This window comes from Haliotis rufescens, unplaced genomic scaffold (assembly GCF_023055435.1).
Source record: "Haliotis rufescens isolate VD_foot unplaced genomic scaffold, xgHalRufe1.0.p SCAF_5, whole genome shotgun sequence".
NCBI classification, from domain to species: domain Eukaryota; kingdom Metazoa; phylum Mollusca; class Gastropoda; order Lepetellida; family Haliotidae; genus Haliotis; species Haliotis rufescens.
Genome location: NW_025964223.1, coordinates 4,274,040 through 4,286,424, shown reverse-complemented (window position 1 = coordinate 4,286,424; position 12,385 = coordinate 4,274,040). Strand labels below are relative to the sequence as shown.

General features: G+C 39.3%; 1 protein-coding gene across 5 annotated transcripts in view; it reads right to left on the bottom strand.

The window, feature by feature from the left end:
- Nucleotides 1–1,924: 1,924 nt before the first annotated feature.
- LOC124133564 (USP6 N-terminal-like protein) overlaps nucleotides 1,925–12,385 on the bottom strand; it is a 53,564-nt gene continuing 43,103 nt past the window's right edge. For all 5 annotated transcript variants that reach the window (XM_046497998.2, XM_046498002.2, XM_046498000.2 and 2 more), the window contains one exon: nucleotides 1,925–12,146. In XM_046497998.2, the coding sequence (XP_046353954.1) occupies nucleotides 11,092–12,146 (1,055 nt within the window). In that variant the 3' untranslated portion in view covers nucleotides 1,925–11,091. The remainder of the gene's footprint in view (nucleotides 12,147–12,385) is intronic.

Genomic DNA, 12,385 nt, shown 5'->3' with positions numbered 1-12,385 from the left:
CGTGGATTACATGAGGGCAAATGCAATAACGACTCTACCCTGGCCAGCAATGAGATTTGAACCATCAACAGATCTAACGTCTGACTTGAGGCATGCAACGTGTGGAGGACTGCGTCATCCGGGTACGTGGAGGTTATACCCGCTACTGATCTGTTTCACGTGTCATGTCAAGTAGAGACTTTAAGGAACATTTTCACATGAAACATCAAACGTAACTCGTTTACTTAATCCTGCAGCTCCATACTTTTTTTTAGGTATTGTCTAAGGTCAAAAACAGTACCTGTGTTACCAAGATGTTTTTGTCAGTAAATTTCAATCACGACTCACTAATATCTTCTTTATTTGTCAAATGTTTGTTCTATCCGATGACATTGGTATCGCCCAGCTCATGTGGTCAGTCATCCCATGCCATGATTTTTGCCATTTGTCATGGTTCAGAAATGGGGGTGTAATTAGCTTTTTCATTGTGTATATAGAACAGGGGGAATAGTTTGAGCTTGATACTCAAGAATTGGTTGTGGGGCACAGGGAGTATTTTGAAAATAAATTATAGGTTAAGAAAAGTATAGTGATTTAAGAGAGGCACCTGGAATTTTTCCAAATTAAGTTAAATATAAAACTGTAATAAAATAACTGGTACTAAAACATCTGACACACAATATTGGGGATTGTTCTTGACCTGACATTTCAGAATAGAAAATGAGGAAGAGGGGTTGAAAACCTTTATAATACAAGATATGTTTGGTCTTTTCTGCAATCATTTTAATCCCAAAAAGGGGAGTCATTTGGGCCCAGTAGGGGAGTTAGTGGTTTGACCCTGGCTTGGCGAGTCATTTGAGCCTAGATCCATATGACTCAAATTTAGGGGGGGGGGGGAGTCGTTTGAGCCTACTACACCGGATCCCGTCTCGTAGCGCTGTTGTGGGTAACGTTCAAATGGCGACAAATAGGACGCTGAGATGACCCGCTTTACATATTCGTGTACTGCATCACTATACACCAAATGCACGTGACTGTTGTGAGGCCGTGTTGTGAGTGTTGTGTGTGAGACATTGCCTCGTGAGAAATTTAAACAATCATTAACCGCTTCATGATTCATGAACATCACAAAGAGTGATTTTTTAAAAGACTTGATATCCAACTTGTTCGGACTACCAATGTGCTCGATACGTAGGCGATTTGTCATCTTTGAGGTAGAGGTGAAAAAAATGGATCTGTGCCGATTAGGGATAAACACGACCGGTGTCAAAAGTTTTAAGGAGGTGATAACATACATACATGATCTTATCGTCCGATCTGTTAAAATCAAGACATCAAAGATTGCTTGCAGCTGATGCTGTTTTATGTACATTCCTTATTCATTATAAACACACTTCATTTGAATATAATATGGAAGTGATCGAAGCTATAAGACTTTACACCCTCTGAATGGGTTTGGCTCGAATCTTGTTTTTCCACGGGGTGTCAGTTTTAAGTGGAAAAAAGTCAATAATGACAACGATCGTAGGCTTTACCACATGGGTGAAGCCAACGATCATGGGGAATGTGCTGACAGAAGAACGGATCCTGGAACGGCCAAGGGATGCAACTCAGCAGCTTAGACAACTCGTCATGTCTGTCTTTGAGAACATTGGCTTCAAAAACACGTACATGTTAAGGTTCAGTAAATCAAAAACAATTACCATCAGCATAGGACCTGTCACCTTCTTGTCACTAGATCCAACAAGATACAAAATGTGATGTCTTCTGAAAGGCCCGTTCCACACGGCCACATGAGAGCTAATAGGATCGCAGCTTCTTCACTTTAACACAGACTTTCGATAGTCGTAGCGCAAGGATTGTTGTTTGGAACGGGTCCCTGACTAAAAACGTACATGGGAAACGTGCGTCACAGAACCATAAGACAAACAACAGAAAACGACAATAGCTGAAAACTACATTTTATTTCAATACTGTTTGAGAAACATATCCTGTACGTTAAGGATGTAGCAAGGAGTGGTATTGAATGGTGAAGTTAGTCCCCACAGAGTTCTTCAGACACCGAACACATACACAATGACGGGTGCGGGAGGCAGGCAGTGCTCTCAAACAATTGTTTACAGTTCAGGAGTTCTTAGAAATAGCCACAAGTTACAGGACACAAACTTGGTCGACATGGAGTTTCTATCTTACAGAAATGTACATGTACACAGTGTTACAGTTATATACATGGCTGTGTGTGAACATAGCAAGACTTAACCTGTGGAGAGGAAGAGACATGGGAAACACTGGGCATGGAGTGGTGATGCAGTTCCTCAAGGAACATCTACCTCTGGTACGTTCAGAGTAACACAGATGGGTAGATCCCTTCCTTGTGCATGTGTAGGACTTGATACTTTCTTGTTTACACAACACATCCTATTGGACACTTGGGATTTAAGATACAGAATTATTTTATCAATTTTAACAGATAGCTACACCACATAGGATGTCTCGTATAGAGAGCAATCATTACAAACAGCAAGTCATTGAATAAAACTTTACGCAACATCAGCAAGTTTACAGCACAGACAAAAAGCCAACATGAGCTGTTTACTGAAAGACTCAAATATTTTTGACTGACACATGTAGAGTTGTACCTTCTAATCTAAAAAATATGTTTCTCCAAACCTATAAAATCACAAACACTTGCAGCACTTTATGGGGCGACCAGGGCACGTAATGGCTCACAGATTGTATGTAACAATTTCAACCATGGCCATTAACATTGCAGGTGCTTACTAGTTACACACTTCTGCTAAATTACAAACAATAAATTGTATTCAATTATGACAGACTCAAACACATAATTTTCAGGACTTTTCACAAATCTACAAACTTCCACTGTAGAAAACACTAGTGATGACTATGAAACATGTCAAATATGATGACTAAACCACCTTGCCTAGCCATGTCTCTCCTCTGTTATTAACAGCACAAGACTCACCTAGAGATGCTTGAGGGCCCAGAGTGTCTGCTGTACAACAACATGCATAGATGGTGTCAGCCAGGCCACTGGGACTGCACAATCTGCTCCTCAACAAGTCGACATCCAATGAGAATTTGCATAGAACTACCATCTAATCACTGTTGCATGTGGGTTCATTGCTAGCCCTTCCTACAGTATGGCGAAAAAGCATGAAATCTCAAATGGATGAATGGGAAGAAAATTTACAAAGAACATTGACATACACTATGCAGTATTAGGAGTTCAAATATCTGGATATCATTTCAATAGTACTTACATAGAACATCTCTTGTTTGGAATAGGATCATACACAAGAAACATACGTTTACAGGAATATATATATAGCAGATATATTATCAAGGTGGATCAATACTTTTCTCTTTGGGCCAGAAATCATCCTACTACACTTACGTAAATTTCTACAAATTTACAAAAAATTACTTATTGCACGTCTTCATTATGAACTTGTTAATGTCACTGTTCAAATGTTCCAATGGTGATGTAAGCCATGATCATGTAAGTATGTACTTCGCAATGACAGGTCAGTGATCATGAACATAATGGCACTTATTTCTGAATATCTTTGAGGTAAACTTTTCCTATCTAAGGCAAGAAGATTATGGGAATGAAATCTTTATGAACCTACAAAGTCTTTAGTTTAATCCATGCACAGCATCATCACATGTCTCAGATGAGCAGATATCTGCTGTTTCTTAACACAAGACACCATGACGTGTCGGCAAGCAGTACCTGACTTTAACAAATGCACATATAAATGAAGCAACAGCGTCTCACAAAATATTCCTACAAAGACATTTCTAAACAGTGTATATCCTTCAACTTTGGCTGAACTGTTTTGTTCAGGCAGTAGTAAAACATTCATCAGTGGAAGCTTCTTCAAGGAAGAAGAACAATTTAAAGCTTGCTCTTCAACTTATAACTACCAAGTAAATAATGCTTTCGCCAGGTTCACATGATGGAATTCTAGAAGAACCACAAAAGGAGGTTTTTATGCCCAAATTGGCTTCAATATGTTATAAATTGAGAAAACAAATATTCTAAAGTTTTGCACACCATCCCTCTTCACAAGAAAACATACTTTTTCGACCAAAGCGAGTATATGTCAAATTAAAACATAAAAATCTGACAAACATACAATTAAGAACCCACTGTATTCTGGCAGTTTTTTGTACCAAAGTAGACCAGATTGAATATAAGCACAGCTTCCATTTTAATGACTTTGATTTAAAAGTAAAAGTTTTCTAAACATACATTTTTCTTGTACATATATATGTATGCCCTTTTCACCACACAAGAGACCAAGTGCAGGAAACGGCTAAGATAAAAAAATCTGATTTATTTGTTTCTCCATTCTGTTGTATAACAATAACTCTGATTAAAAATAAAAGTGTTCGTACATAGGATTACAGATCTTGTATAACTAGATACTCTCTACAATCGTTTCATTGCATATGACACAATATAGACTATATACACACACTGAAAGTATGGCACTATATCCACATATACAGCCAATATACACGATAATCACAGACCAATATTGGAGTACATACAATCTACACAATATGGCAGCTGTATTCTGCACACTCTAAATATATATAAACATCTGAAATACATTTGCTATACTTCGTAGTATGTCTCATGGTTACAGTTTGGGTAACCATGGTAACAAAGTGTTACAAATCAACCCATTTTGCGCATGCACAAACATAAACTGGCTATCACATTCTCTCATTCAGTGAATTATTCTTGTATGTATTCTCTATGTTGGACTGAAATGATCCACAGACATCTTGATACAAGTCATGATAAAATTTTATCATGCTCATAAAACAAAGTATAAAAAGGCGGATTTTCTTTAAAAAAAAAAAAAAAAAGGAGATTTTTTGGTCAAATGTGCATGTTGTTCAAACAGCGAGACATTATCTGGTTGAGTAATAGAATTCATGGAATTATATTTGAATGTCAGTACCAGCTTATGAGCTACCAGACACTTACACACTGAAAAAGGTTACATATCAGATGGTTGAGTTATCATCACAGTGGATCAGTTCACTCTGATCACTAACACAAATAACAGTCCAGGGTATGGAAGCATCTTCATAGGGATTCAAAGGGAGTCTGTGAATATAGTTTGTTGATGTTGGCCCAACTCATCCTGCAATCCATGGTGGCACAAAGCCGCTGATCCTAATGACAGCATGTTAGACACAACCTGTCACTGAAGGTCTTCACTGGGGCTGCCAGAAGCTGTTCATGCCAGGACAACATTATTGTTCTTGAGTGACTGTGGATTTCTGCATTAAGTGTGGATCCAGCAATATCCTGGCAAGAGACACAAATGCCCTTCACACTTCGTACCCATGTGGTGAACAAGCCATGAACCTGGGTGTGACAAGCAAATGGTTTGACCTCAAGGCTAGCCATAGCCTCATCACACACCAAACCAGTGAGGGCAATCAGACCTGAGCCTTCCCAGTGATGAGCTGAAACTTCATTAAGGCTACACCACCGCCCTTTCTGTCATTGAATAGATGCCATATAAAGAACAATTCTTGTTTCTCATCACTGCCCAAACCAAGGTTTCATGTATGGTTCCAATTCAGAGTTTAAAGATTTATTTTTCATTCTAAGATGTACTTTATACGCAACAGTTTCAAATGTTGATAAAGACAGGCATTTTACAAAAGTTACTGTCAACATTGCTATTCAAATATTTTCTGCATTTATACTGAGAACAATAGCATTAACAAATAGGAAACAAGTGGTTGTTTTGTTTGTTTGTTGTTTAATGTCGCACTCAGCAATATTCCAGCTATATAGGCTATAGGATAGCCCGAAGTGATGCAGGTCTCAGACGTTTACCACTTCGGTGAAACCCACGAACACAGGTATGGTGCTGACAAACCTAGAAACATAATCGGGGCGAACTGGGTTTCGAATCCACAATCATAGGTTTCTGGCATGCCCACGGGATGCAACTCTGCACAGCGAATCGTAGCGCCTTAGACGACTGGGCCACCCGTGCCCCCTGGCATGGTTGGGAAAGATTAACAAAGTGATGAGAACCGAGAATCTGTTTTTATATGGTCTAACTATCAGCACGTTGCTGCTGTAAGGTGTCCATAGTATTTATAACCTCTAATTCCCTCGATGTAGAAACACACACATGGATTAAAAAAAAAATCAGCTTTAACTCTTGTCTGTTTGTATCATTTGTATAAAGTCAATAATTCCCTATCAACCAATACCTCACTAAAAAAACATCAGTTTATCATTAGAATTCAAATCAACTCTATGTCTGTTTAAAAGCAATTGGTTTTTATTGCTTCCTTTCAAAACTTGTGACTAGGTTAATATCATAAGTAGTGTTCATTCCACTCATGATGTCTACATATTTGCAGCACGGTATTCATCCAACAAAATCATGCACCAAGGAAACGGTCTGATAAATATACAGAAATACATTCAGAGTATTTGACAGAAACCACGGAAAACATTATGCACCAAGTACCTTGTTTAACACACAGATAACAAGACAAGTCACTTCTGTGTTATCCACATTAAAACTCCCTCTCAATAAACCAATCGGTAGGGAAATAACAGTAACTGTATTCCACAGAAAACAGAACAATTCCACAGAACTCACACACACACTGTCAGACACAGAGCAACACTGAGCTGTAATGTTGCCAACAACGCAAGGACGCCATGATGGGCCTGTCCAATATACAGAAGAATCATGTACATCATTAAGCATATCTACACAGAGCTGAACACGTGGATGTGCGTTTACTTCATGGCAGAGATGAGTCTGGAACAATACACCATCACAGTACAGTACAGTACAGTACAGTAGGAGCAGGGCTTCACGCCACTGTTGCTGGTTCTAGCAAGCCAGCAATGTCTTGGGGACATCAAGAACGGGTGGAATCGGAACAAAGAGTGTGGAGACTACAACCTGATTTTGGGGATGATGAACCATCACTTTAGTGAGTATTGTTTTACGCCACTTTAGCAATATTCAGGCAACACTGCGGCGGGGAACACCAAAAATTGGCTTCAGACATTGTCCCCATGAAGAGAACCAAACCACATTTTCAGGATGATGAACCATCACTTCAATGAGCAAGTGAGCAAGTATTGTTTAACAGCACTCTTAGCCATATTTCAGCAAGGGAAAATCAGAAACAGACCTCACCCTTTGTACCCTGGGGAATCGTACCCGGGTCTTCAGCGTGACGAGCGAACGCTTTAACCACTAGGCTACCTCACCCCATCACTGTGATATGTAGCTATTAAGAGTGAAACCTTGTTGGTCTTAACAACACTGTTTCTACATTTCTGGATAAACACAATGTTTCGATGTAATGTCCTTAATATATATGTAAACACTGCTCGCAGAGTCATCAGGGAAGTTTGGTGTTTATAACACTCTCTCAAGACATAAAACATTTTTAATTGATTAACTATTGTTTAATTACCTGCTCATTCAGAGTCTACTAACTGCTGTTACCTATTTGATTTACAGTAACTAAGTCCTATATTCAATGTGATCACATGTCCTGAAAATATTTTGTTCGAATTTCATTGTTATGCCAATAATGAAATACACTTCTACTTTTCCAGTTAAGTATGTTGTTGTCATATGTTTCTTATCATCACGAAATAGTGTGATACATGCAAACTGTAATGTGATTTTGGTGTACCATTTCAGCCGTTGGTTTCCATGTTGGGATACTTGAGAGTAACAATATCCAAAGCTAACTAAGCTTGCTGCAATAAGGCAGACAATGTTATCTTCCTTGTAATGAATGGAAGCAATACCGACTAGACCCTCCTGAACGTTCACAGTACCAGCAAACTACAGACTAATGAATGTTACACACAATATGCAATCCTTCCATCTATCAGCAACTGGGTCACAACAGTGAAAATCACAGCAAAACAAATCTTTTCTTTGCATCCTCATCACCTGAGTAAAACCACTGCGCATCTCTACCGGACTGCCCTTCCATGACGAGGATGGTCACTTGAGGAGGTATTCAGGCCATCACTCAAACCAGGTACAAAAATCATCAACGTCTAAAAAACATATATGGATAACTCTGAATATGAAAAATCTCCTCTAAAATGACACTGTCACCAGTCTGCCAAACAGTTCTGATTGTAGTACATTGGTAAACAATTAGTCTCAAGTTTCATATTCTAATCAGGAAATATGAGTCAGCTGAGTCTACTTAATCAAAATCAATTTTTCTTAACTTGACATAAGAAGTAATGCTCAAGATGCAAACTGTATGATGCTGGTGAAGCTGTTACTCCCCATCTGGACACTCGGTAATACTTTAACATGGGACACAGTGTGCACGAACCCTGTTTAACCTGACAGCCATGTTGCACCGACCGAAGAAGACATCAACATGAGGGATTACGTGGAAGACAATATAAGTGCAGTGGCCTGGGGATGAGATCAGTAAAATATTCAGACACAAACCGGACCACCTGCTTCTTTAATGCCATCAAGCCAAAACACTTTCTTAAAAGACCTGTCACACAATCACCAGTTGAAGGAGCACTACTGGTTTTGATATCATTTGTGACCGGTTTTGCTCTAACAACAGCAAAAATAGAAAACCATTTTTCTTATATCTGAAGTATTTGTTTATAGAACTGTATTCATTTATTTATAAATGAGAAGCAAATATTGATACAATATATAAAAGTCTTTCCCAATTAAATAGAGATTCATGAAGACAATTCAATAACTCTTAATTGGAAACTTCTGAAATCTATAATATGAAGACATAAATCATGTATCAAGTCTTTTCACACGAGGTTCTAATATAAACCATGTCCAAACTACCCTTAATATGTGCATCACTGGAGATGGTAGCGCAGAGTAAGATAGGTTTCTAGGTCTTGTGCTACATACTTAAGAGGTGTATGAAGATTCACATTTCAAATTTTTACCTTTGGTGTGTGTGTATATGTGTGTGAAGGGGGGGGTCATGTTCTGAATTTTTAGACATGGTGGGTGGTCGCTGGATGCTAGGGCTTGGTGTTCAGAGGGCAAAACGGGGGAGCGAGTTTGGTTGTCAAATCAGACGTGATGAATTCATGGGCACTTTTCTCATACAAAGGTATCCTTTCCCCTAAACCCCTCCCCTGTATGCCATGGTACCACATCCATTCTATCAAGTTCCCCATAGCCAATACCAAACCAACCTGACTAGCCGATATCATTGTAAGTTTCAAACACAAATATTGCTTGCATAGGTCAAAGTTAAAGATGAGGGCGTGACCAGATCATGTGACACTGATGAGAAGTGATAACTATCGATAGGGGGACTGGATTTGATGTGTGCCAGGTAAACCCCCCCAGGGAGGTGTACAGTGACAATGTGTGCCCAAGGAACCAATATCATATGTTATACTTACAGGAGCACCGGGTGTTGTCCTCATGGACCCAGGATTCTAATCAGAAGATTTAGGAAACATGATAACAAAAAATATTTCACAGGGCAATCAAAGATGGTATTAAACTGTAATTCACAACGAAATGTAAGATGGTATTCAACTGAAATTCACAGCGATATCAAAGTTCATATTAAACTGTAGTTCACAGCGATATCAAAGATCATATTTAACTGTAGTTCAGGGAGATAAAATTAATCTTATTAAAATGTAAGTTCATCAATGATTATTGTTAAACTAATGATAATGTTCAATCAACATGATTATGTTCAGAAATGCCGATAACTTACATCCTGTTCTGGAGGAGATTCTCCCTCAGGAGGAAACATCAAGATCAGAATAGAACTTGAATCTTGACAACATCTCAATCAGTCAAGACCCTGTTCCACAGTGATCTTAGTGCTAATATTATCAGTAAACCTTTATCAGAGGTACAATCATGGCACTAATATTGCTTGTTTGAACAGGCCCTAAACCTGTTCCACAAAGCGATCTTAGCGCTAATACTATTGTAAATCTGTTACAATGGCCTTGTTTGAACTGCTCCATGGACCTGTGTGACAAAGTGACCTCACCACTTCAAGTGTTGCATGATAGCACTAAGAGCACTTGATCACTCAGGCCCAGGGGAGCTAAAAAAAGGAATTTTCACTGTCAGTCTTTTCCAGAAAAGTCCAAGTTTAACAAAAAAAGCTATACTTTATTACTCAGCTTTTCACTTTTTTCACTGCTTTTAAACCACACAAAAATTGAAATAGATCGTGCTGAAAGTTCCGACAACTTAGGTATCATGACTAAAGTCTAACATCCACAGCTTAGAAGTAGGTATCTGGGGATATTCAATGTTGCTATAGTAACAGTTACCATGGCTACACAATGAACATGACCCACAGAACAAAACTGTTTTGATCATGTTAAATTCATGTTTGGTTGTACAAAAGATGGGAGGTTTTGATGAAGTCACAAAGCAAAGCTTTCTCTCTGTTAACAAAATGGACACACTCAAGCTTGAAGCTCTCGTACACGTTACCATCAAGCGAAATAACCCATTATCACAGACGAAGTCTCTAAAACAGATGTGAGTAAAAGTTGGAGTGAGTAACATCAGTGGTGATAGTATAGTAAAGACGTTTCCATTGCTCAACAATCTAAAAGCCCTATACATTCAACATACAGCAATACAATTGGTCAAATCGGTGAATAATTATAAAATCACATACAAAACAATCATGTACATATTATCAAATCGGTTTGAACTTGTAAATGCTACACATATCATTGGTGGTTCCAAAATCTGTAACCTTGAATTCATAACAATGACATGCTCCTCTGGAGAAAATAATAAATGACAATGAGAAAACTATCGACAGACGACAGCAAAGCGGACATTTGCCAAAAAGTATTCCCTAATTATAGAAAATGGTTGAATCAAATTTTGAATTTTTCAATCGAGGAACATCCTTATCAAAAGACATGGCAAACATGGACAAAAGGATTTCACTGAATTCTAACTAATCTGTCAAACCTAGTTATGATCATGAGGATGTTGAAGACGTTACTGTCATTTACGTGAAGAATAAATAACCTAAGTGTAGTGATGCGCTTGTTCAAAGAAAGACTGTTTCCTTGTGGGACTTGGTGTGGATGACCCTCCTTGACGTACTGGACGTCTCTCGGACCTGGCGTGAGATTTGACGCTCGACCCGGACACCGTTCTGGTGCTCAACCTCCCGGTGATCTGTACGGTCGGAAAACTGACTTTGATGAAGACTATCCTCTGTGCGGGTTAGTCTCATGTTGGTAGATATTTGATCGTGTCCGTTCATCACAACCATTTCACTGTCAGTATGTACCGTCATGTAGCCATCAGACTTGCTCTGCGGCATTGACGGACGTAGCGTTCCTGTGTCCGAGTAATCCTCCATTCCATTCAGGTTATCGTAGTCCGATGCTTCCGACGATGGCTGTGTTTCAGCTTCCATGGGCTCCACTTTAACATCGACCACGGTGATGGGATGAACTACTTCATATCGTTGGTGATACTCCGATGTGGCCATCCTGGGAGGTTCTACATGCTCGTATTCAGGAGTCTTGTCCGGATCAAAATCGGACACCCGATCAAGTGTTTGTGTACTGTGACCAAGATTGAGGCTGTTCATCTCTGAAGCATCAGCAAACGATGTGCGTGAACTGGGCACGGATGTCCTCACACTGTAATCTACTAAGGACATTCTGGAGTTGCCAGCAGTATCGTAGTACGATGATCCGTCTATAGAGTACTCAGACAACCGACTCGATTGTATAGAACGAGTATCAGTCCGACTGCGCGACATTTCAGGGGTACCATTTGTGCCCAAGTTCCGCCTTCGGTGATATGCTGCCTTTCCACCTCTGGGATTCCGTCGGAAATGTTCATCTATAGATTCTACCGTTCTCCTCCCTATCAACTGATCTATGCTGGGCTCAATATCTAGCCCAAATGGAAGTGTAGGAGACTCGTTATTTTTTGCTTTTGGTGGGACGTCCATCCTGGCTTTTCGGAGTTCCTCCATACAGATCTGAAGCTGCTCGACCACAACGTCATCGTCATAGCTGAAGTCCTTCTCAAGATTGCTCTGGAAGAAGGACAAGAGGTCGTCCATCTGCATCCGACCAATTCGTCCTGGGAAGGAGGACAAGGATCAAAATTAACATTATTATTGTACATGCATTGAAATAAACCAGACACATCAAATATAGAATAACTGATATTTTTAGATCAATAACCTTGTTTTGTTCAATTCAGGAAACATTTTCAGGAAACACATACCACTGAACATTGTCATTTTCTAATGGGCCCAGTCATCCCAGGCACCTTTATTTGAAGAGAACAGTTGTCCCTTCAATATGTCATGATCCTGA